Below are 27,073 nucleotides of genomic sequence, written 5' to 3' on the forward strand. Positions count from 1 at the left end.
GTCTCGTTATTGCAACAATTTATTGCACTACACATGCCTTCATTTGTATAAAACATGTTACAGTCTTATGTAAATGAAATTTTATGCATTCATTGAATATATTATTCAGTTACGTAGCTTAATGTCAGCACAGCATGCTGCTTTCACATTGTATAACAAAAAGTAGTTTGGTCTTGTTGCCTGCCCATTGTTTTTTTAGATAGGGTAGCCACTTTTTCATTCACTGTTGTGCAAGTTATTTTTTTCATTTTTTACTTTACTTTAATCAGTCAGAAGTTCATCATCATTGTTCTTCCAGTGTTTCCTGAAATTTGTTTTGACCAGAAAGAGAGAATACAGTTTTGAAAAATTGACCAATGGAGTCAAATATAAAACCTCTTTTTATTCTTGTTGTTCTTTTATGCTTTTTTATGCTGGTAAGTTTAGTGCTGATAAATTGCTTTGAACAAAGATCATGTTAAAGTGTAATCACAGAATGTTGTAGGTAATGCAAATATTTCGAAGCATCATATTTTGAGTCCACAGGTTTTCCTGTTAATAGTGCACTTCTCAATTTGAGTCCACTGATATGACTGCTACTGTATAGGTGTGTGTGTGTGTGTGTGTGTGTGTGTGTGTGTGTGTGTGTGTGTGTGTGTGTGTGTGTGTGTGTGTGTAAGTAAGAGAGAGAGAGAATATTATTCTCTATTTTTATTTCTTTGGTGATAGGTGAAAATAACTTGGCAGCAAACACATATTTTGCTCAAGCAAATAATTCCTTCCTGTGTTGTAATGTTAAACTCAGTTGTAATAAGACATGAATGGCCTTTCTTCAGTTTTCTGCATGTTTCATACTCAGACCCCTGACATCTTATTTGGGTTCCATAGAAAAGCGATTTGAGATGGTGTCATATATAGGAAATGTACTGGATTTATGTAGGGACTCTATATACATGAAAGAACTAGTTCATTCATTTATGCATATTCACATAACATATGACTCAAAGAGATGTACAGATTGAGGCAATGACTTAGATGTAATGCACAAGTCTTATCTGTCTGTAAGGAAAGGGGGCCATTGAGATAGAAAACTCTTGTTCATTAGGTGACACACACACACACACACACACACACACACACACACACACACACACACACACACACACACACCTGTACCTATATTTAGAAATGCTTCTGTTCGTGTGTTATCTGAAATTTGAAAGCCCACCAATTTTTTTTCAGTTGTTTACATCTCTATCATTTTGATATATTTTCCTCCTTACTAGAACCTGGTGACTTTTATGTGTGTGGTTGCATACATAAAACTGTTCTTTCATCTCTCATTGTTTATTTTTTTATTGTGAGGCCATATGAGAACAACAGTGATTTGTATGGACATCAGTCCAGGTAACTGTAACAAACCACTTATAAATTATATGTTTGTCTCCATGAATTAATTTTGAAGTTTTTTGGGGTTGTCTAGGGATGAGGCATGCAGAAGTTAAATATGCATGTTTGTAGCCTGGTATCTGTATTTCCCAATGTATTCTGTCCCAAGTAGAAACTTATTACATTGATGTCCAAAACTCACAGACTAAGTAACTTTTGCATGATGCATCATCACTAAGTAACATAGTTCAATGAAACTTGGATGCACCTACAAAATACTGATACATTGTATTACATAAGGTAACTGGAAGAAATGTGCAGTGAGAGGAACAGAAACTACACTTTATTTCATAGGCAATGATTACACTGAAGTCACTATGATTCATGATTGTTCCCTGATTATTACAAATGCTGGGATATAGTTGTTAATAGGGTGTGTGATCACCATGGATGGTTGTGCGTACTCTGCAACATGTTCCCATGCAGGTCACAAAGTTGGTAAGGAGTTCTTGGGGTGGGGCATTCACTTCCTCCACCAGCATGGTTGACAACTGCTGGATGGTTGTTGGTGCATGTGGATGTGCTGTAATAAGTCTCGTCAACGCATTCCACACATGCTTCATAGTACTTAAATCAGGGATATGGGCTGGCCTGTCCATTTGCTGAATATCCTCTCATTCCAAAAAATTGTCCATCTGTGCAGTTGGATGTGATCTTGCAAAGTCATAAATGAAAATGAATTTGGGGCCAAATGCACCCCGGAAAAACGCACATGGGGAAGGAGTGCTGTGTCACAGCAACGTTGACTGATGAGCTTACCGTGTTCAAAGATTTGGGGGTCAATGCCACTCTTACGGCTCCCCCTCATATGGCGAGATGTGGGAATATGTAATGCACCCAGGAATATTGTCGAACTTGGAGGCCTCCCCAGTCCAGCCACCTTAAACTCCACCAATCGTGTGGGACGTTTTGGGGAGACATATTGCAGCATGTCCACATGCACCAAAGATCATCCAGCAGTTATCTACTGCAGTGGTGGAGGAATGGAATGCTGTACCACAAGAACTCATTGCCAACCTTGTGGCCAGCAGGGGAGCACATTGTAGTGCATGCCTTTCTTGGTGATCAAACATCCCATTAAGAACCATGTTCTGCCTTTTGTAATGTCCAGGGGACCAGTTACTTCAGTGTGATTATTGTCTGTGAAGAAAGTGTTATTTCTATTTGTCTCATTACACATTTCCTTCAGTTATCCTCTGTACTATACCGTGGCAGTTCTTTCTATGTATGGTTCAAGCTTCACTGAACTATGTTACTTAGCAGTGACACATCATGTAAAAGTTACTACTCAAGTTTTCCACACCGATGTATTTGTCATTCAGAGCATCCATCACCAAGCTTTTATTTGCACCCATATCCATTTAATTTCAGAACATATTAAATTACACTTTTCACATAAATCTGTGGATTAGTTCAAGTTATTTATGTATAATTTTGCTTGCATATATAAGTTTGTTTATTTCCCAGTGTCTTTCTTCATTTCCTTCCCAGTTTCTTTCTTCATTTCCTTGTATGTGTGTGTGTGTGTGTGTGTGTGTGTGTGTGTGTGTGTGTGTGTGTGTGTGTTATATCCTATGTCCTGTAGGATTCACAGTTGGGTGAAGACCTTTCTGTTGGACGCGATTTTGGAAGTGTGTGTCTGCTTATACATTTCATGCTATTTTCTCGGACTAGAGGTAGATTGTATAACTTACTTTTTTGTTTTTTTGTTGAACAGGTGCATGGAGGCAGCTGTGGCTATATAAGTTTGTTTATTCCCTAGTTTCTTTCTTCATTTCCTTCTGTGTGTGTGTGTGTGTGTGTGTGTGTGTGTGTGTGTGTGTGTGTGTGTGTGTGTGTGTGTGTGTGTTTTATATCCTATGTCGTGTAGGATTCACAGTTGGGTGAAGACCTTTCTGTTGGACACGATTTTGGAAGTGTGTGTCTGCTTATACATTTCATGCTATTTTCTCGGACTAGAGGTAGATTGTGTAACTTACTTTTTTGTTTTTTTGTTGAACAGGTGCATGCAGGCAGCTGTGGCTACGAACCAGTGTACTGTGAGAACAAGTGCGGTACGAAGGTGCAGCGCAGGCAGCTGAGCCAGCACAAGGCGGCAGACTGCACCAAACGGTTGGTGCCTTGCTGCTATTGCACTAAGGAGTTTGTGGCCGACACACTAGCTGCACACCAGGCAAAATGTGGGCGTGTTCCAATCCCATGCCCCAATCGGTGCGGGGCGCCACATCCTGCCCGCGAGGATCTGGAGGCCCACTTGAGGGACAAGTGCAGCTCCTTGTCAATTGCTTGTGCTTTTAAGGAGGCAGGATGTCGTTTCAAGGTAAAAACAATAATTGTCTTTTGAAAATATTTCAGCTTGAAAATAATAAGATTTATAATAAGGAAAAAATGTTTGTTTTGGACAAACTTTGGCTCTGGAAAGAATACGTGTTATATCCTATGTCCAGTAGGACTCACAGTTGAGTGAGGGTCTTTCTATTGGACATGATGTTGGAAGTGTGTGTCTGCTTATTCGTTTCATGTTGTTTTTCCATTTGGCTGCATACAATGTTACCGTTTTACCAAACTATTCTGCTATCTGTAGAAAACAGTTTGATGGCTTCTGCAAGACGTTAGTTTGTCAAAATTTGGTTAATAAAATTTCACAGCATTGAAGCCCTAAAATATTTTGAGTGATATACAAGTTTTCTACGTGATTCAGAAGTCAGCAGTAGTATGCAGTTGACTTCTCATGATGTTATCTGCCCAAATGATACTTCTTGCTTTTTTTTATCCTTTATCCTTGATACTTCTTGCTTTTGTTAATCCTTGATACTTCTTGCTTTTTTTATCCTTTTAGACCTAATGTACACCAGAAACTACTTCAATCATTTCTACTTTCAACGCTATTTTTTGTTCCCATATGTTTATTCATACTTGTACTAATTAGTTCTCACTGTGTCAAATGCCTGCAACTGTCTTGTAAAGTTCATAAAAGGAAATTTTCTAATACACTGTACAGTATGACAAACATGTTGGTTGAAGCAGCAATGCGACCCTTCCTCAATTAATATAAGTTATTAGTTGATACAGTTCATTATCTGGCCAGACAACAGCTTTCACAGTTTGGTTAGCAACAGAGAATATTTCAGTTCTGGGGCTGTGTCTAGGTTGAAAATGAGTGTACAACAGACTGTTGTTCAGAAGCAAGAGAGAATGCCACAAGTTTGTCCATTTAGAAAATAGAAATTCTTTAGAGAGCATAGTGTCAAGGACCTGAGAAATTTTAGAGGTATGGATTAAAATGAGACTGGGTTGGGTATGGGAAGAACTTGTTTCTGTGCTGCAGTTGGTTTGGCTGCAGTATGAAATCGCTGGGTAAGAATGGAGGTTGGGAATAAGCACAGATTAGAGTACCAGATCAGAAATGATAGCAGCAGGAATGTCTTATAAAAGTACTTAAGAATGTAAATACCAGTGTTTAATTATAATTTTACAACATCAAGCAGCTGTGCAATGTACATAAACGACTTCTCAGATCTCTAGTACTTGGACTTTGGTTTAACCTCCTATGGTAGCCGAGAAGTTTACAAACTTTTGTCATATGTTTGTTGTCTACTACTCTACTAGTACATGATTAAATAAATTATCATTATATTTGAAAGGAAGATGGTCCCCTTAAGTCACCAGTAGTGATTCTAATCGAAGAATGAAGGTGAATTTTCCTTAATTCCATAATTTTTCAAAAGTAGAACATTTATGGGTTTCATACAAGATACTATGGATGAAATTAATTCAGATATAATTTTAAGTTACATTTTTATTTTTTGAGTTTTAAATTAATGGCTGGTGTTTGTTACAGGGTACCAGATATGCACTGGAAAAACATCTGGATGAAAGCACAAAGCAGCACCTTGCTCTCATGTGCAATATTGCAACGAAACAGCAACATCAAATTGCAAGTCTTAAGAATGCAGTGTCTAGATTGTCTCTGAATTATTCAGGTAATATTTGAATATATGTGTATACAAAGTATATTAACACACATACATAGACGCTAAACACATGCATCCATAGCTTTCATTTTTCACCATCTTTCATATACGAGATCATCTTTTATCCCTCCTTCCAATGTGTGTGAACCAGTCTGGCAAGTCAGTTATCAGATTTGCCAATTTTATATGTTTAAAACAACATAGGGTTACAAAATACAAAAGCCCACCGTACTGTACTACTGCTTGCATTATAGTTTTTCTCTTCATGTCATGATCAATTTGTTGCAGAAGTAAATGTGGTGGTAATTGATTAAGGAAACAATTCCAATATTGGGAAGCTTTGGCAGTACTGATGGTTTAAGAAGGGGTAATCAAGATGGGCTGAAGCACGAAATGAAGTTTGTGTTAGGGAGGGCATTGCAGTGCAATTGTATTAGCCATAATGCTAGAGTGGTGTAATTGATAGCACATCTGCATAGTTACCAGGAGACACAGATTCAAGTCCCAGATTTGGCACAAATTTTAATTCATTACTCCAGCTTCTGTTCTTACCAAAGGTAAAGTTGAGACTCAATATGTCTCTAGGAAAATGTAGTCCCACCAGATTAGGGAAACTGTTTTTCTTCCTGTCAACAGTGACAGATAATAAGATACTGTTCTTCAGTACATACAGAGGGTCTCAGAAAAACGTAGTCACTCTTTGATAGTATTAATGAAACAAAATGCATACAGTTACATGTCTTCCACAGGGGAAAGTTATTTTATGAGTCCAAAGTGACCCCTAGCTGAACAAGATCCATGCCACTGAACTCTTGACTGAACTATGGCTGTCATTGTTGCCGGTGTGATAGCTGCATGGAATGCCTTGTTGATTCCTCATAGCTCATTCAATGTTCTTGGCTTGTGTTGATAAACTTCATTTTTCGAGGCCCGCCTTCAGTAGAAATCAAGAGGTGTATGTTCTTGGAGACCATTGTGGGTACTCAGCAGCACTTCGACCTTGCCATCATCCAGGCAGATTTTCATCTAAGTAGGCTCAGACATCTCTGCAGTTGTGAGACAGAGTGCCATCTTGTTGTAGGTAAAATCTTTCATTTCCAAACACCTCTCACACGGCAGGTAAAATCGATGTTTGCAGCGTATGATGATATAAGTCACCAGTTACGGTACCTTCAATAAAGAATGGGCCAATCAAACCATGTAATGACAGACCTCACCACACATTAACACCCAGTAGATTAACATATTTGTCCATGTGAACATGAAGATTTTCAGGAGCCCAGTACACGCAGTTGTGGTGGTTTACAGTACCACTTGTATTGAAATGCGCATCGTCTGACTAAATAACCATCCCTGCAAACTGTTCATCCTCACTTAGCTTGGAGTACTCCATCCTTTGATCTGGGTTGTACTCTTTCATAGCATGCAGCAACCTTGGAATGTCCACTTTCCAATTTGTAACCTTCAGAATTCGCCATACACTTGATCAGTATACCCACTTTCACATTCACCCTGTGTCACAGATTTTTGAGGTGACCTAATAAAAGGTTGCAACACAGCAGTCTTTTTCATGTTTTCCGTCAGCCAGACCTATCGTTGTGCACATTCTGAACAGTACCGTCGGCTTCAAATTCACCCCAAATAAGATAAATTGTTGTATGTGTTGATGGCTGAGTTCCGCACACATTATGCCATCACTGTTGTACTTCCATCATGTTTTCATACTTCCAGTGCCACTTCAATACGGCCTTGCATTACTCAAACAACAATCTTACCTCAGTCATTGCTGCACTGCCATCTGTTGGAAAAGACACACCAAAATCTGTCGAGAAAACAATGGACTACGCTACTATGCAAAATTGTAAATATATTTCATTTTGTTCATGAGATATTAACTGTCAAAGAGTGCCTACATTTTTCTGGACCCCTCTGTATATTTGAGCATCAGTTAGGCAGAACATTAAGTAACATACTAAAACTACTACCATCAGAGTTGGAAGTGTGTTCTTGAGAGTTAATATAATGCAAGAAATGGCATGAATAAAATGTGTTTTGCAGACTACAGCTACAATTAGAGTATTACAGTCACAGGGAAGGAAGGTATTATTAACAATACAGATAGCACAAATTTCAAGATGGGAAAATAAAAATGAGGACAGCAGAACAATGACAAGAATCTAAGGGAAGCGAAGAGTAGGCAATATAGACTCTCCAAGACTCATCAAAACTTATTGCCATGGTCACTTTATATACCCTTAAGAGTTTTGCCATTAACATTTCTTTCTGCTGCCCACCCCTCTCCGCTCCAAATAATAATAATAAAAAAATCTTATGTTTGTACAGCATGCTTCCTGCAACTTATTTGAGCTTTTATGCCATCTCCCCCACTTGGCACTTGGATCAGAATAACACAGTGGTCGACAGCTAGATGTTGAGAGGACAGCTACCATAGCAGCCACCAGTCAGAAATATGTATGGTCATGCCTTATCACTATTGTCATTAAGTTCTTGCAACCACAGGTGCCAGTAACCTCAGTCAGTTGCAGATGACAGTTGTGGCCAGTGATCTATCTCTTCTAATTATTTTTGATTGCCTGCTTTATTTCTGTGTTGAGGATGTTTAGTGCACAAAACAACAGAAGGTAGGAGAGAAAGTTTGTAGAAAAGTCATGTAGGTATTTCGATCCTCTAAAGCAAATTCATTATTGCACAGCGACAGGGAGTGCGGCTATGCTGTGTCATAATGGATACACAGCTGTTGCTGTCACAGTCGACCTGTGCAAGCGAATCACGTATATCTGCATACATATTCCACAAGCCACCACACTGTGTGTGGCATAGGGTACACAGTACCACTGCTAGTCATTTCCTTTCCTCTTCCACTCATAAAAGAGTGAAGGTAAAATAACTTTCTATATGCTTTTATACATGCCCAGATTTCTTTTATCCTGTCTTAGCAGTTCTATGTCATTGGCAGCAGAATCTTTCTGCAGTCTTCATCCTACAGGGAATCTCATTGCAGTTTACAGAGCATTTCTGTAATACTCACATGTAAGTGTACCTGTAACAAATCTAGCAACATGCCTACGAGTTGCTTCGATATCTTTCTTTAATCTGACCTGGTGGGGATCCCAAACACAGGAACAATTCTCAAGAATGAACTATGCTTTCCTAGAATAACTGCACCATCAGAACACGCATATTTGCTAATGAAATTTGTCATAAATAATCCATCACCATTTGAGAATAACAGTGATGTCTGTTCCTACAACACTAGAGAAAAAGTGGCCTTTATTACCGATTATGGAAGTTGTCAATGGCTCAGAATGGAGTTCAATATGCAGCAACAAAATTTTTTGGTCATTTGCCCAGTAATGAAAAATGTCTGATAGTAGCAAAGTTAGTTTTAAATCTAAACTAACATCATTTCTCTTAGACATCTCCAGTTTCATGGATGAATTTCTATTTAAAAACTGGTACTTAATGTCAACACTAAGTATATTTACATATTGTGGAACTGACTCACTCCACATCACTTTGATAAAAGAATTGTTAAAGTGATCTTTGGAAAATGTAACTCACTCTTGTCTCCTCCTTACACCAAACCATCATCAACAAAGTCACAATTGCTGTTCTCCCTATTTTTCAGATCATTTATGTATATAGAAAACAGGGATGATGCTATTAAATTTCCGTGGGGGCCCTGTTGATGATACCTTTCTCTGTAATTAACACTAGCCATCCAGGAAAATATACTGTGGTTGTATTACTCCAGTAGTCTTATTTCTTAAATAATAGTTAACTGGCAAAATTGGCCTTTTCCTATTTAATTGTGTAAGAGTATCCATCACTGTATTACTTTTTTTGATATATATTGTCTCCCATTTATTCATTCATGCTAATTGTTTGTTTCATCCTTTTCATGGTTAAACCATTTTATCATTTTCTTTGTGTCCCAACATCATCTCACTTTTCTGTTTCAAAATGAGAGGTACATCATTACATCTGTTTTTGGAGTAAATGAACTTGATTCGGAAGATTTGATATTACCCTCCTTATCTTCTCTCACCTTTATTCCTTTGTGCTGTTAATTTAGCTATTGTTTCCCATACAGATGATTGCAATCTTTTTTTAATTTCTGAGCAACAACATTCTCTACAGATGAGTGTTTAATGGGATCAGTAATGGAAAAAATACTAGCAGCAGGTATGCCAGTGATTCAACACCAACACATTGATTGGTCTTAAAAGTTTGAACTTAAATTAATTTTTCCAGACCTGGCTGCAGAAGAACTTACACATAAAGAACAAGTGCATAATTACTAATATTCCTAAATCTGATGATTATTGTTTTTCAAACCTAGAAATATCACCAGGAGGCTGGAATAATTGAAACTTGTTCGTGAAAGCTATTACAGTCACAGTTGTCAAATCCTGGTACTGTAATTTACAAATTATCTACAGTCATATTATTTACTTTTTCAGGTACTCTTATTTGGAAAATCACAGATTATACTTTGAAAATGGCTGAAGCAAATACCAAAGATGGAATGGAATTAGTCAGCCCTCCATTTTATACTAGTCAGTATGGATACAAATTGCAGGTAAGCTCCTTGACAGAGTGCAATTCTTGCAAATGGCACTTGTTAATTTACTCCAAGAAGAATAATGTAAAAAATATATATTCAAAGTTTGTTTGCATAAAAGATATTACATTATTGAAACAGATATTCTGTTATATGTAACTTACAAAACAATGATATTTTTGTAATCAGCTTATTATTTGTAATCCTTTATAGGCATCGCTGTTCCTGAATGGTAATGGTGCTGGTCAGGGTTCTCACTTGTCACTGTACATAAAAATTTTACCAGGAGAATATGATGCACTCTTGCGGTGGCCTTTTTCTCATTCTGTTTCCTTCACGCTCTTTGACCAGGCACCTGTGCCAGAAAAGGTAAGTGCATGTATCCATTTGGCTCAGAAGCAATATCCGAAGAAAGTCTAATACAAGAGTTAACTTATTTTTCTTTGTATAAGTTTATGCTGTAAACGTATTTATACTGAAAATAGTATTTAGTGACACTAACTGCTCAACATCATTCTGCTGCTTGTGTTTAATTGTAATAATGATTTCCCACTCAAGGTAATTTGCATATATGTTTCTCAAATACTCAGCAAGTCACTTAAATTATTAGCTTAACTTTTTTTAAAACTGTTTAATTGATGAGTATGTTTATTATAAATTTGGAGTAAAGATAAATCCTACATTTCACTTGCCATTTGCTATCCGTCTCCTCTATCATGAAACTTTGATTTCTGTTCTAGGCTTGCAACATTGTGGAAAGCTTCATTCCAGACCCAACATGGAAAAATTTCCAAAGACCAAGTAAGGAGCCAGACTCACTAGGTTTCGGTTTTCCTCGATTTGTTTCACATGAGATGCTCAAGAAACGACATTTTGTCAAGGATGATACAATGTTCATAAGAGTTAAAGTGGACCCAAGTAAGATTGTGGCAGTGTAGAAAGACATCATGCTGTGTCAACAGGCTCAGTGTGTGCTATTTTCAGGACAACAATCTGTGAGGACATTCGTGTCATGGACATCTGAAGTGTGTGGTGCATTGGCACTATTTGTGATCAAAATGTTAGTAATTACCTATTGTAGATAAGTTTATGCCTGTGTCTTTCTTTGATATTTCTCTACATGTAAATATGTACAGTCTCCCTGTTAGTTGTATATTTGTGATAAATCCTCTGTTCAGAATAATGAGTGATAAAAAATAGTCATACTGTGTATAGGTATCAGTTATATGGTAGCCATTAAGCAGTAATGAGAAAACACTATAGTAGTTTCAAACTATTTGTTTCACTGTACATATGATCATAAAGCACAACTCCTGTTTCGTACTAATTTACAACAACAGTTTGTAGACAAAGGATGTTTGATTTAAACAGTTTCATATTTCATAAAAAAACTGCCTCTCCATTGCACAGTTTCTCAGGGAATGAGTAGTATGAACAAATAGTTATGCAACTGTAAAGTGTTAAAGTCATATTTTTATGCAGAATCTTTATGTTAAAAGATCAGTTAAGTGGTGAGTTGTAAATAAATTAGAATACAATGAGAGATAAAAGTTCTCCAAAAAAAGTTTATTTAATAACAGCAAGTGTGAAAAATGAAAGCATAAAATACTACATTGTTCTTTAATATACAATGCACATGTTTTACTTTTTAGTGCTGACTGACAAAGGTAAAAGAATTGTAAAACTCTATACTGAAGAAAACCACTCATATATTGTTCTTAACAGCAAGATAATTTTGTAAGCTGAAAGTCAATTTCATCTAGTGAGTATTAACCAGATACTGATATAAGGGTTTGTAGCCAAAGATAATGCACATTTTTTTCTGGTACATTGTGCAGTCATAGAAATATGTGGTAGTTAGAATCTCAGGAGATGGTGTCATTCATCATTCCTGTCATCAAAGCTGGAGACAAACCAAAGGACCTGTAGTTGATTCTGTATGCAAATTCATGCATGAATTCAATATGTGAGACAGTTATAATGTATCTTTTTTTATGATGATTAAACTTTACTGCAAGTATCTTTTGCTTAATAAAGATGTTGCTCTGAAACCACTGATGTTATACTATTTCATTGACCACTGCTATAAGCTGATATCCAACATATATATTTCAGTAGAAATTGTGATTTAAAATGTAAACCTCTCAAGCCGGTAACCTGATTATGTACTCTCCACCTCAAGTAAAACATACTGCTTTGCCTTCTTCTGACTACTTGTCAATTACGTGTAGTGATATTTGTGCTGACACACCTTAAGGACTTTGTTGAAAAGTGAGGTGGAAAATATGAGGAGCTACACAATGCCCTTGAAAAAAAAAGTGATACATGAATGTATTTAGAAGACTACTAAATATTCCAATGCACAGAGCATTTATTGTTCATCAAACCATAGATAAAAAACAAGGGAAAGTGGACATATAAAAGTGAGACTTGTAACAGAACTGCTGGTTACCTACAGGAAGAGATGGCAGCATACCTTTTTTTCTTTTTTAAATATCTCACACTGAAGGTTATTTTATGCGGTCTTGTATGTTTTAAATGTGATTAAGATGTATTGTTATCGGGTCCGGAAAAATCAAAGTGTTCGAGGAATGATTGCTACATCAGAGCAATTTAAAAAAAATGCTACAGTCCTGTACCATCCAGGCATGTCATCTTTAGCTAGTGGGCTAGCATGGAAGCTACTGGCTCGAAGGTTTAATAGAGATTTTGAGAACAGGAAGGTAGATTACCACAAAGATAAGTTATTTAAAAAGACACTGTCTTTGCCTCCTAACAGCTGCAGGTTTGAAGCAAAATTCCACTGCATGCTAAAAAGGAGCAATACATACGATTTGCAGCAGGAGTGACTGGCTCGCTTGAGTTATGAGAAAATAGGAGGAAGTGTTACCATGGGTTGCCATGTTTTGTGGTTGCTTGCTCCAGATTACACAAGTAACATTATTTCTTAATGGTCACCTTAGTTCCCTTCTAGAATGTTCATTCAAATTGCAAACTTAACCGTATTTTGGCTATTCTTCACTAATTATCTGTTTTCCTGACTACCCTTCCAAGTATACTAAGGTCTGTCTTGACCAAAATATAACTTCATTTAGACCTCTCCACATTCCCTGTCTGCTTACTTACGAAAACCTCACATATGAAGTGTGTCATAACATGCTAACACACCATACAGAGCGTTCTCTTGGGTGATGCCTTCAGACTTAAATAAGTATCTTTTTTGTTGTTATTGATTCTACAGTCCTCCTCAGTAGATTTCTTTAATTTTGAGAAGCCTAACCTAGAGACACAAAACAGTAAATGCACCTTCCACTGACATGAATATACAAAAAATATTTTTCATGTGCAACTTCAATTTATTTATTGTGCTTCCATGAACTGCTTCAGATATATTCACTCTAATTATTATTAGTAATTTTCTTTTAAGTCATACCTATTCCAAAGGCCCAGGCTTTTAAATCTTTATAAAATAGTGGACCTCGACTAAAAGGTTTGAATCTTTTTAATTCCAGAATAAATAATCTGAATCGGAGTTGCCAAATTTAATGTCCCTTTAACTTTTTAAGAAGAGTGCACCATGTTTTAGAACAAGTTGTTGTCCTGTCCCTTCCTTTATTTTTTAACCATAGCATAAACACAACAATGTACATGTCACACACATCATCATCTACACTACAATATTACATGTGATCTATAAAGGGATGGACAAAAAAATATGGAAATGCCATGAGAAATGCATGTTGAACATAAACGTGGATGCTAGCCAAACCTGCCAGTTGCGCTGATGTGTTTGTCCATGAACAGCACCTGTGTGAAGTCCTCAACACATTGCAAATGTCAGTTGTGGTCAGAACACTGAGTGCCTTACGTTGGGCCTATGTGAAGTTGAATGTGGGCTAATTATTGGCGCATGTATGATGGGTGCTTCCATAATCAAAGCAGCTGAAGTATTTTGTGTTTCAAGAGGCAACGTATCAAAGATTTATACCACACAGAAGGAAAGTCAAAAACATCATCCACTAAATCACGATGTTGGCAGAAGTGTGTGTTGGGTCATCATGATGAATGGTCATTGAAGAGGATTGAGAGAAACAATAAGAGGACAACAGCGTCAAAAGCCACTTCAGAACTGAATGTCACACTTGCGAACCCTTCAGGATAAAAAAAAATCACAAATGGAACTCCATAAGCAGGGAATTGCAGGGTGATCTGGAATTTCAAAACATTCATTACTGATGCAGATTCCCGTAGCAGGAAATGTGGTGCTGAAGCCATAAAACCTGGGCTGTGGAGCAATAGAAGAAAATCATTTGGCCAGGTGAGTATTGTTTCACACTGTTTCCAACATCTGGCAGAGTTTACATCCCAAGAGCAAAACATCACAACCATGTCATAGTATTCAATGGACTCCATGGTTTCTCTGTGAGGTCGCACCACTGCCAATGGTTATGCGACCATTTTGGCTGATCAAGTTCATCCCATGGTTCAATGTTTGTTTCCTAATGGTGGTGGTGCGTTCAAAGATGACAGGCTCCCTGTTTACACAGCACTCATTGTCCAGAACTGACTCTGTTAGCACGAGGATGAATTGCCTCTCCGCTGGCCACCATAGTCACCAGGTCTCACTCTTATTAAGTGTTTATGGTCTACTTTGGAGAGAAGTGTGCATGATTGCTACCCAGTTTTATCGTTGTTATCTGAACCTGCCAGTATTTTGCAGGAAGAATAGTATAGGGAATCCCTCAAAAACCATACACGATCTATATTTATCCATTCTGTGATGAGTGGAAGCTGCCTTGAATACCAACGGTTTTCTTACACTATATTAGGCATGGTAATGTATTGTGTTTTTTGGTGTTTTCATATTTTTGCCCATCCCTGTGGCTTAAAGGCTATCAGTTTCTCTTTTCAAGTTATCTAATTCATTCAACACAATGAAGGGCACTAGTATTCCATACAATGACCTGTAGAATACAATATTTGTATTTTCTTTTGACGACATCACTTGGAGTAAGGAAAGCGGTAGTTGAAAAATAAGTGATACAGGATTCTAACCATTCCTGTGTGTTATTCAATCTGTGAACAGAGGAGAAATCTAAGCAGATATTTGGAAAAGACTAAGGTTTGCAGCAGAGACCAAGTAAATGGAATGGATAGTGCCTTGAAAAGAGGTTAAACAGTGAGATGGTGAGAGTGAATTATAATAGGAAATAAGACACAAAGTATTCGTGCAGCAACATAACCTGTGAGGGCAGAAGTAAACAGGTTATGAAGTGTAGATACAATAGCAAAAAAAAAACTTCCTTGAAAAAGAGAAATACGTTAATATCAATCACAAATTTAACCATTATGAAGTTCTTTCGCCTATAGGTTTGCCCTACATGGTTGTAGACAATATGCAAAACAGACACAAAGAAAATAAAAGCTTTCGGAATGCTGGAGATAAGATAACTAATAAAGAAGTACCAAATTGAATCGGAGAAAAAGCTGGCACAACTTTTCAAAAAAAAAAAAAAAAAAAAAAAAAAAAAAAAAAAAAAAAAAAAAAAAAAAAAAAAAAAGAGAGAGAGAGAGGATAGATTGGCAGGAAACATCATGAGGCATTAAAAAGTAAGTAACTTAGTACCCGGGAGAAAGTGGAGGGGTATTAAATTATAAAGGAACCCACCTGTTTGCATATACAAGGGTTGTCCAGAAAGTAAGTTCCAATCAGTCACGAAATGGACACCACAGTGAAAACCTGCACAGATGCGTGGGGTAGTATCTCTAGTATGACTGTCGATTGCATCAAGACACTCTTTTCAGTTGTGAGCATATTGTGAGTGAGTAAAGGTGCCTAGAACAATGATGTGTCTCCTGCCAAGTAGGAGGGCCTGCTGAGAGGCTTCACCTTAATGATTGCAGCCCACCTAACACAACTGCCACGCACTTCTTTCTTCATGGCAATTCTCAGCCGCACTCTGCAGGGGCAGTGAAGACACTCCTGCACCCTTTTCGATAGGAAGTGTTCCATCACCCACAACACATTCATAATTGGCTCCTCCTGAGTATCATCTCTGTTCACATGAAATGCAGGATACAAAGACAACACTTGGGAGCAGGCTACACACTACAGACCAACGTAGAGAATTATCGGAAAGCACAGGTGGCTGCCTTCTATGATGATGGTGTTGGAAATTTGGTATAACGCTCCTACAAATGTCTAAGTCAGAGCGGTGACTATGTAGAGAAGTATCTGGAAAGTGTAGCTAACTCTTGCAAATATAATGTTTCTGATTTTCACTGTGGTTTCCATTTAGCGACCGATCAGAACTTACTTTCTGGACAACACTCGTAATTATAGGTTCAAATGAGTGCTGGTCACAGTAGATATTGTTGAAGGGACTTGTACAAGAAGGAGTAGTATGGAGGGCTGTATCAAAGCAGCTTTTGTTCCAAATTCATTCACTGTGTACTAATCTATGCTGCTATATGAGGACAATGCATAGTTTAACATTGTTACCAAAAATCTCAAAGTTCTTGTCTGATTAACTTCAAATTTTTACATGGTACTGTAATAAATGCACGTATGGACATAGGCTATATATGTTTTAAACAGGTTTTTTGTTAAAACAAACTGCGACTAAGAAAATTTTGTTCTATAAGTATGTGTACTTTCATTTTCTTTCTCACAGTTGGTCTTAACTACAATAGTAGAAGTTTTAAACTGTCAGACAAATTGTTTTCCCCATATATATTTTACATCTACATGTTTGCTCTGCAAATTGCACATAACTGCGTGGCAGAGGGTTCAGTGAATCACCTTCACAATAATTCTCTGTTATTCCACTCTCGAACAGCATGTGGAAAAAAGGAACCCCTACATCTTTCGGTGCGAGCTCCGATTTCTCTTATTTTACTATGATGATCATTTCTCCCTGCATAGGTTGGTTCAACAAAATATTTTTGCATTCGGAGGAGAAAGCTGGTGTTGAATTTCATGAGAAAATCCCTCCACTACAAGAAACATCTTTGTTTTAATGATGTCCACCCCAAATCCTGTATCATGTCTGTGATGCTCTCCCCCCTATTTCTCGATAATACAAATGTGCTGCCCTTCTTTGAATTTTCTCCATGTAGTTCATTAATCCTATCTGGTAACGATCTCACACTATACAGCAACACTCCAAAAGAGGATGGGCAAGCATAGCACAGGCAGTTCTTTAGTAGATCTTTTCAATCTTCTGAGTTTTCTGCCAATAAAACTCAGTCTTTGATTTGCCTTCCCCACAACATTTTCTGTGTCCTTTGCAAATTAAGTTGTTCATAATTGTAATTCCTAAGTATTTAGTTGAATTTATAGTCTTTAGATTTGACTGATTTACTGTGTAACTGAAGTTTAACAGATTCCTTTTGGTACTGACGCGGATGACCTCACATTTTTCATTATTTAGGATCAATTGCCAATTTTTCTAATATACAAATACACTCCTGGAAATTGAAATAAGAACACCGTGAATTCATTGTCCCAGGAAGGGGAAACTTTATTGACACATTCCTGGGGTCAGATACATCACATGATCACACTGACAGAACCACAGGCACATAGACACAGGCAACAGAGCATGCACAATGTCGGCACTAGTACAGTGTATATCCATCTTTCGCAGCAATGCAGGCTGCTATTCTCCCATGGAGACGATCGTAGAGATGCTGGATGTAGTCCTGTGGAACGGCTTGCCATGCCATTTCCACCTGGCGCCTCAGTTGGACCAGCGTTCGTGCTGGACGTGCAGACCGCGTGAGACGACGCTTCATCCAGTCCCAAACATGCTCAATGGGGGACAGATCCGGAGATCTTGCTGGCCAGGGTAGTTGACGTACACCTTCTAGAGCACGTTGGGTGGCACGGGATACATGCGGACGTGCATTGTCCTGTTGGAACAGCAAGTTCCCTTGCCGGTCTAGGAATGGTAGAACGATGGGTTCGATGACGGTTTGGATGCACCGTGCACTATTCAGTGTCCCCTCGACGATCACCAGTGGTGTACGGCCAGTGTAGGAGATCGCTCCCCACACCATGATGCCGGGTGTTGGCCCTGTGTGCCTCGGTCGTATGCAGTCCTGATTGTGGCGCTCACCTGCACGGCGCCAAACACGCATACGACCATCATTGGCACCAAGGCAGAAGCGACTCTCATCGCTGAAGACGACACGTCTCCATTCGTCCCTCCATTCACGCCTGTCACGACACCACTGGAGGCGGGCTGCACGATGTTGGGGCGTGAGCGGAAGACGGCCTAACGGTGTGCGGGACCGTAGCCCAGCTTCATGGAGACGGTTGCGAATGGTCCTCGCCGATACCCCAGGAGCAACAGTGTCCCTAATTTGCTGGGAAGTTGTGGTGTGGTCCCCTACGGTACTGCGTAGGATCCTACGGTCTTGGCGTGCATCCGTGCGTCGCTGCGGTCCGGTCCCAGGTCGACGGGCACGTGCACCTTCCGCCTTCTGGCGACAACATCGATGTACTGTGGAGACCTCACGCCCCACGTGTTGAGCAATTCGGCGGTACGTCCACCCGGCCTCCCGCATGCCCACTATACGCCCTCGCTCAAAGTCCGTCAACTGCACATACGGTTCACGTCCACGCTGTCGCGGCATGCTACCAGTGTTAAAGACTGCGATGGAGCTCCGTATGCCACGGCAAACTGGCTGACACTGCACAAATGCTGCGCAGCTAGCGCCATTTGACGGCCAACACCGCGGTTCCTGGTGTGTCCGCTGTGCCGTGCGTGTGATCATTGCTTGTACAGCCCTCTCGCAGTGTCCGGAGCAAGTATGGTGGGTGACAATGCTATCTGAGAGCACTACATGGAACACCCGTTCTGGCTCCAGACTCCATCACAGGTCTGAGGGCCAGGTACATTTCTTTATGTAATCTTGGGTATGCTCCCAGATGTCTTCAGTCTCATTGGCAGCCTCAAGAAGACAGAGAGAAGCCAACTGGTGCCGCCACGACCAACATATCACCATCAGCACCAAAATGGCAAAAGAAGCATGATCTCCCTTCACAGAAGAGACGACACAGTCAATGGGAGTCAGCAAGATGCCAACAGTCCTCCATGTGGGGTCTCTAGTATGGGTCTCTCCTGAAACAGCTGCTGACCTCAAGGGCCTGGTGACTTATGGGCCAACTTTTTCTCCAGGAAGCTCAACTTCAATGTGGGTCTCGTTGACAATTTTCTGCTGCAGCACTCAAGTCCCACGGTCTGTTAGATGCAGTGGGAGCCCATCACAACTTCACTGGGCCTAGGGGTTCTACTGCCAGTCCAAATGACATCAATCCCATCTTACCATGATGCATGCCAAAGGAGATTCTGCAGAAGATGCAAAACTTGTTTCTCCCCTGCAGAATGCTCCTTTTATATCTTCTTCATGTACAGATTGCCCTGATTCTCAAGAAGGCCACACCATCACTTCTTGCAGACATCTGCCTGATCACTTTTGGGTCAGTGCTCAACCAGACTTTCCACAGTCTTCACATTGTATGTGCTATGATTATCCACATTGGATGACCATTGGTGGGCATTCATCCTTCAGGATAAAATATTGGAAAGTACCTCCCTACTCTTATATCCACAGATGGAGCCTGCTCCTGTAGATCAGTCATGTGGCATCCTTGGATGTCACGAACGTGTTCGACTCATTGGATCATGTTGCTCTAGGCATTGTACTAAGATCTAAAGGACTACCTTTGTTACATATTGTGATGTAACAAATACAGTTTCACAGTTTTTATATGTTCTGGGGATGAAGTGTCCAGAATCAAAACAGTTCCATCACTGTGGTCAGTTCCTGTTAAATGTGTATTGATTTGGTTTTAACTCACATGTCTTCCCACATTGGAATCCAGATACTTGGCCACAGTTGACATCATGTTGTTTGCTTCTATGCCAGGAAAACCATAAGGCCTTATCGATTCAGTTGCTGATGTCTAGGTCATCTTGGGCTGTAAGTAAATGGAGCAATATACAGGGTGGTTATAATCAAACTTTTGCTACTTGAGCCAGTGTAGATAGGAAACTATTTAATATATGGGTATCCAAGTTTGTAGGAGTGATGATCAGAGTGTGCACTGCAGGATTTGTGTTGTTAGTGTCATGATATACCGTTAAGTACCAATACTAGACAGCCAGCATGGATGGACAAGGTGATCAGGGCTTTATTCATAAAGCTGTTTTATCAAAACAGCAGAAATAGTGCTGCTGATATTTGCAAGTGTCAGTGAATTAAGGAATATGAAGACTTCCTCTTTCCACACTGTAGAACATAATTTGGAAGATCAAATTAACTGATGATCTGCAAATTGCTCCTGGGAGAGGCCAACAGCCAATTGCGCCACAAATTGTTGAAGAAGTTACAGTTGTTACAGTCGAGAATGCTGGATGCAGAGTGTGATCTTCAAGCAGTGCACAAGCTGTTCAAAAAGTGCTGTGTAAAATTGTGAATTGATATCTCTAGTGTGGTCGCTGACTGTTGTGGATGCAGGTGATCATTAAATTGAGCACTGTTTGTAACCGGGGTCATAAAAATGGTATGCAATTAACAAATGTTATATTTTCACATAAAAATTAAATTGTATTTGTTTCAAAGGTTTATCGGTTATTTGTCTTCTGCATGACCATACAAACGTTTCTACAGTTTCAGTGTCCTATGATTACTTGTTTTTCACAGGAGCCCTCTCAAGCAATGAACGTTTCGATTATAACCACCTTGTATCACTCCCTCACACTCATAGCCTCTGGCTGTGACAGGAAAATCAAATTTCAAGGTTTATTTAGAGCTGGCCACACAATCATGCCAGGGAAGCGAGTTATGATGAGACTGGCTGCAGGGAGATAAAGCAAGAGATCACCTCATGTGTGAGGGCTACCTCGTCACACCTTCCCAGAAGGTAGAAAAGATGTGGGTAGTACATTTTCATGTGGTCATTTGAAGGTGCAGTCCTCTTGGCATCTGCCACAACACGTGAGCAGCACTAGCTGCTTCTTCAGCGGACATCATTAAATCTCTTGTATCCAGGCTCACATCAATACTTTACCAACAAAAATTTCACATAGTTGTTACTGAGAAATAGCCAAGAGGTGCAGGGTGGCCACAATCCCACTGGCACTGCCAACCACATTGCCCTGTATGGCTCCTAGATCAAAGGCATCCACACGAAGAGACACAATGCTACTATTTTATACATCAAACAAAGCATGATGCAGAAGGGGTTCCAGCATATATCTTCAAACCCAAGGGGTTTGAGAAGACAGATGTTGTGGCAGTCAGTAATGACTAAGCCCATGTCATTGACACACAAATTGTTGGCTATTACCTGCACTTTCGCTTATGTCACAAAATACAACAATCACAAAATCGGATGGGACCGCAAAAAGTAAACATTTAGGTTGTCACCATTTGAACAGCAATGGTGAACTGGCACGGCACTTGGGCAGCAAGATCTGCCAATGAAATCATCAACCTTGGATTTCGGCACCACGACCAAGTGTGATTTCAACACATATGTTGACTGCTACAGGGTTTAGTTTAAAAGTTTTTCAGCACATGATGGTCGTGATCTTTCACTCGACGGTTGGAGTTGGCATTGGGTAGTGCACTAGACTTTTTTTATTACCCTAACACCTGGGGAGCTGGAACACTTTTTGTTGGCCTGTCTTTCAAAAGGTGACACTATGTTTCTGTTATTTAAGATGCAATAATTCTCTGTAGTCTGTGTATAATTGTGGAACTTTGTATATTTAGAAGAGAACAATAATGTATTTAATATGCAATCATCTGACAGGAAAAATGTTTGACAAACTGCATTTACCTAAGAGGGGACTGTATAAAAATAGATTGCATTTTTTATCTAAAAATGAGTACAGTATTCCATTGCTGGCTCACAAACTTACCACTTTGTCCTTGTACATTCTGTTTGGTTCCAAACGAAGTTATGAATTTCAGAGGTTTATAAGTCATATTATACATTAAACATCTTTTACTCTTTCTTCCTGATTTTATCTACAGGCACATGCAAAAGGAAGGAAAATAAATTTAAAGCTTAACAGTCCTGTGATTACAATGTCTTAAGAGACAGAGGAGGTCAGGGTGAAAAACCATCTGCACCTTCTCTGGCAGGTTATGAATGCCACGTAAAAAACAGTTCTTCTTTTGAACCGAACCACTCATCGAGCAATTTTTGTACATTTTCATACAAACTGAAGTGTTGTTCAGTGAGAGTGTGTCCCAGTGATGCAAACTGAAGGTAATCGGACAGAGCCAAATCTGCAGAATAAGCTGCATGCTCTCATATATCCCAACTGAACACCTCAATTGTTTCCCTGACCTGTTTGCTGTGTGTGATGGGGCATTATCATGGAGCAATATGACTGTGTTGCCTTTTTCCATATTCTGGCAATTTTTCACATAATGCTCAATTTAAATTGATCATTTGCTGTTGGTAATGATCAGTGTTAATGGTTTCACCAGGTTTTGGCAGCTCATAATAGATGACACCCTTATGATACCATCAAACACAGAGCATTCATTGTCTTCTTTCCAAAGCGATTTGGTCTTGCAGAGGATGTCGATGGTTTGCGAGGATTCACCCATGAATTGTGATGCTTAGGATTCTCAAAATATATCGATTTTCATCACCTGTCACTATTAAACGGAGAAACGACTTTCTTTTCTATCTGGCAAGCAGCATTTCACAAGTAGTCTTTTGATTTACTTTCTGTCTTTCATTCAGTTCATGCGTAACCCTTTTTCAAACTTTCTGCACCTTTCCCATAGCTTTCAACAAGAGATAAACGGCTTTCTGTGTCACATTCAATTGTTTCTGCGAGTTCCTGTTGGGTCTGAGTATCATCTTCAGCCAATAAGGCATGCAATTCATTGTCTTTGAACTTTTTTGGTGGTTTCCCACACTCGTCATTTCTCTTGTCAAAATCACCACTTTTCAATTTTTTGAAGCGGTCAAAACACTGTGTTTTCACAAGAGCATGTTTGCCAAAAGCTTCGATGCAATTCTGGAGCAGTTTTCTTCAAATCATAATAGAAAACCAATGCTGTCCGCAAAACGTAGTTCGTAGGCACAAAAACTCGACATGTTTATAGGTTTGAAACAGATACTGATGTATGGAACTTGGGTTACTGTGTGCTGTTATTCGTTGTCAGCTGTTACAGGAAGCAGATGGTGCTGCAGACGTGGTCTCATGGGCCCTACACTGACAGCTAGCACTATCTTTAAGGAAATTCTGGTTTCATACTTCTACACCTGGTAAAGCCCAAATCATGAGGTTTCAACCCTTTCCATACTTCAGGTCAGGTGTCTGAACCATCCCATGACCCTGCTTTGTCATGGGGTGTATACATAAAGTTGACATTCAAATGAGTAACGAGTAACTCAGTTTAAGCCACGACATTACTTTATTCAGGCCAGGAGCAGTTATAGTAGTGTTTTGTGCAGTCAGATTGTTAACTAATGTAGATCCTGAAACTTTCTGGCAGATTAAAACTGTGTGCCCGACCGAGGTCGCAGGAGAGCTTCTGTAAAGTTTGGAAGGTAGGAGATGAGGTACTGGCAGAAGTAAAGCTGTGAGTACCGGGCGTGAGTCGTGCTTCGGTAGCTCAGTTGGTAGAGCACTTGCCCGCGAAAGGCAAAGGTCCTGAGTTCGGGTCTCGGTCGGGCACACAGTTTTAATCTGCCAGGAAGTTTCATATCAGCGCACACTCCGCTGCAGAGTGAAAATCTCATTCTGGTAATGTAGATCCTTACTGCTAAAATGTTTCATAGTTTCTTCCTTATGCATTTCACTGAATAACACATGTATCACTAACATGTACCATATTGAATGATGATGTTGCTTTGCTTATATTCATAATTTACTGCCCAGGAAGAGTTTACATGGTTTTACTGCCAACTACTTTGGTGGAATTGTCTGAATACATTCCAAAATTCCACCAAACGTACCAGACAGAAGGAAATAAAGTAAAATTGCAAAACAATTTTCTTTTAAAAACATTGCATGGGAAATGCAGCCAAAGCATGAGTCTCAAAGCTCACTGAAATAAAAAAATGACAGGATGTTAGTAGCTCTTCTGAATATACTCATAGTAACAAATATAGATTCTTTTTACTATTGCGAGTTGGGGAGGAGGGGGGGAGGTGTTGCATACCTGAGGAAATTACGGAAAACAATCAGCAGATGACTGAATGTGGAAAATTTATTCAAGGAAAGACTGTGATCTGACACTGGTATCTGAAATGAGCATGATGTTCAGAAGATCATAAGAAAAGTGAGCCATTGGGATCTCATCTGAAAGAAGAAAGAAGTAACTATGGGAGACTGAAATCTTCAAAGCTGTGCACGGGCAAGAAATTCTCTCCTGAAATCAAGTTGTATCTATATGGTATAAAAATTACATGCCATTAATCAGTAATGATGTAAGGAACATTTTATACCCATGTGGACAAATTGTTTGCTTTGACTTGACCATTGCTCTATATGAGGTAAATAAATCCGTGCTACAATGGATATGAATATTAAGTAGTTTGCGAACTTCTTGTGAAGCATACTTTCATGAGCCAAAGATGCTTTGTTACATGTAATTTTTTTCTTTAAATATATTTTTAGCAAATTCTTCACAAGAAATGACATTTTTGAATGGTGAGGAAGCCAATCACTTCCATACACATAGAAACATTACTTCACAGTGAGCACATTAATCCAAAATAATAGAGCTCTCCCTATGCTTCCCTCCCCTGGCAGATACCATTACATGGGAAGTGACCAATGATTAGCACCCCAATGACTGTCCGCCCCAATAGCTGAATGGTCAGTGTGACAGACTGCCATCTTAAGGAGCCTGGGTTCGATTCCTGGCTAGGACGGGGATTCTCTGCTCAGGGAGTGGGTATTGTGTTGTCTTCATCATCATTTCATCCCCATCCGGTGTGCAGGCCGCCCAATGTGGTGTTGAATGTAATAAGACCTGCAGCAAGGCGGACAGACCTGCCCCGTAAGGGGCCTCCCAGCCAATGATGCCAAATGCTCATTTCCATACCCCAATGACTACTTTTCCATCTGGCTTCACCTAGCTGCCACTACAATGCCTACAAGGATGTCATCTAAGTGGACATTCAGCAGAGTGAACTGACCGCTAGACAACCAATTGCTCATATTCCAACACTGTGACAGCACATGGGAGCAGGTAGACCATGTCATGAATGTGATGCATTATACTGCTGATTCCTCCATGCCTATATCTTCTAGCCAGCCTAGAAGTAAAACCACCCAATGAGGAATGTCAGTTAACAATTAGGGACAGATCTGCTGAGTTATTTCAGTTTGCTATTTGGGGAGCAAAATAACTGATGATGGTCGAAGTAGAGAGGATATAAAATGTAGACTGGCAATGGCAAGGAAAGCGTTTCTGAAGAAGAGAAATTTGTTAACATCGAGTATAGATTTAAGTGTCAGGAAGTCATTTCTGAAAGTATTTGTATGGAGTGTAGCCATGTATGGAAGTGAAACATGGGCGATAAATAGTCGGGACAAGAAAAGAATAGAAGCTTTCGAAATGTGGTTCTACAGAAGAATGCTGAAGATTAGATGGGTAGATCACATAACTAATGAGGAAGTATTGAATAGAATTGGGGAGAAGAGAAGTTTGTGGCACAACTTGACCAGAAGACGGGATCGGTTGGTAGGACATGTTCTGAGGCATCAAGGGATCACCAATTTGGTATTGGAGGGTAGTGTGGAGGGTAAAAATCGTAGAGGGAGGCCAAGAGATGAATACACTAAGCAGATTCAGAAGGATGTAGGTTGCAGTAGGTACTGGGAGATGAAGAAGCTTGCACAGGATAGAGTAGCACGGAGAGCTGCATCAAACCAGTCTCAGGACTGAAGACCACAACAACAACAACAGTAATAGATCAAGTGGAGACAGTTTTGTAGCCTTGTTGCCAGCTAGATGAATCATCAAAGAGTGAAAATGGAGTGCGTGAAGAGAATTTTTAACATCCATTAACCATTACACACCAGCAATGGAGCTACGGGAGTCGATGTGAAAGATGCCACGGAATAAATGTCCAGGCCCAATACCTCCCCTATAAAATAATGGTGTTCCCCAAACAGCACCTACGGAAATGATGCGAGCGATGACAAAATGCTCTTGTGATTTGACCTCCACCTGTTACATAAATTATCGATTCCATCAGAACATGGAACACAGACTAGACTTTTTGTCTAAAAACTCCAATCTTTAAACTGCCCTTTCTTCATGTGGAAACAGCAGTCTCTGCAAACTGCTTCATGCGACACTGCTCCAAGGCCTGATAGAATTCGGTAAAGCATGCTATTATGCCTCAGCATGGAGACAAAAGTTCTCCTGTGCCTCTTCAATCAAATATGAGCTGAAGGCTATTATCCAGACCCGTGGTTGGAGGCAGTTCTGATACCACTTCTTAATCCAGAGAAGGACAGATTATCTCTGGATAGCTACAGGAGTGTTGCTCTCACTAGCTTTGTAGGGAAGTCTTGAGTGGATGATGAACCAATGTGTAGTGTGGACCCTTGAAAGCAAGGGATTGCTCAGGCATTTCCGATCTGGGTTCTAGAAATACTGGTCCACACTTGATGATCTCCTCCAATAAGAGGAAGCTATGCAAGTCACTCTTCTGCAAATAGCAGTTCATTGGTATTTTTTCAATCTAGGGAAGGCATATGATACCACTTAGAGACATCATCATCTGTCAATTGCACACATGAGGAATTAGGGGACAGCTCCCTATCTTGCAGTGGCTCTTCCTCACTGAATGTAATTCCAGTATTGAGAAGGTGCTATACACTCCAACCCATTCCCTCAATGGAATTGAGTTCCTCAGTGCCATATAGTATCACCCTTTCTATTATTGCCATCAATAGTAACTTTTCCACAACATAAAAAAGGTCAGTCAAATATTCCACATTTGCTGATGACATTGCGGTATTTTGTTCTTCCTTGTCTTGTGAATACTTCACGTCAACTGTAGCTGAGCCTTATGAGGCTGGAG

The 27,073-nt window shown here is 39.6% G+C and overlaps 1 protein-coding gene across 3 annotated transcripts in view; it reads left to right on the forward strand.

The window, feature by feature from the left end:
* The window catches only part of LOC124787315 (TNF receptor-associated factor 4), a 419,684-nt gene extending 407,646 nt beyond the window's left edge, over positions 1–12,038 (forward strand). For all 3 annotated transcript variants that reach the window (XM_047254331.1, XM_047254332.1, XM_047254330.1), the window contains 5 exons: positions 3,431–3,748; positions 5,270–5,411; positions 9,887–10,005; positions 10,201–10,356; positions 10,728–12,038. In XM_047254331.1, coding sequence (XP_047110287.1) covers positions 3,431–3,748; positions 5,270–5,411; positions 9,887–10,005; positions 10,201–10,356; positions 10,728–10,925 — 933 coding nt within the window. In that variant the 3' untranslated portion in view covers positions 10,926–12,038. The remainder of the gene's footprint in view (positions 1–3,430; positions 3,749–5,269; positions 5,412–9,886; positions 10,006–10,200; positions 10,357–10,727) is intronic.
* Positions 12,039–27,073: the final 15,035 nt, after the last annotated feature.

Source organism: Schistocerca piceifrons, chromosome 1 (genome assembly GCF_021461385.2).
Source record: "Schistocerca piceifrons isolate TAMUIC-IGC-003096 chromosome 1, iqSchPice1.1, whole genome shotgun sequence".
In the NCBI taxonomy this organism is placed as follows: domain Eukaryota; kingdom Metazoa; phylum Arthropoda; class Insecta; order Orthoptera; family Acrididae; genus Schistocerca; species Schistocerca piceifrons.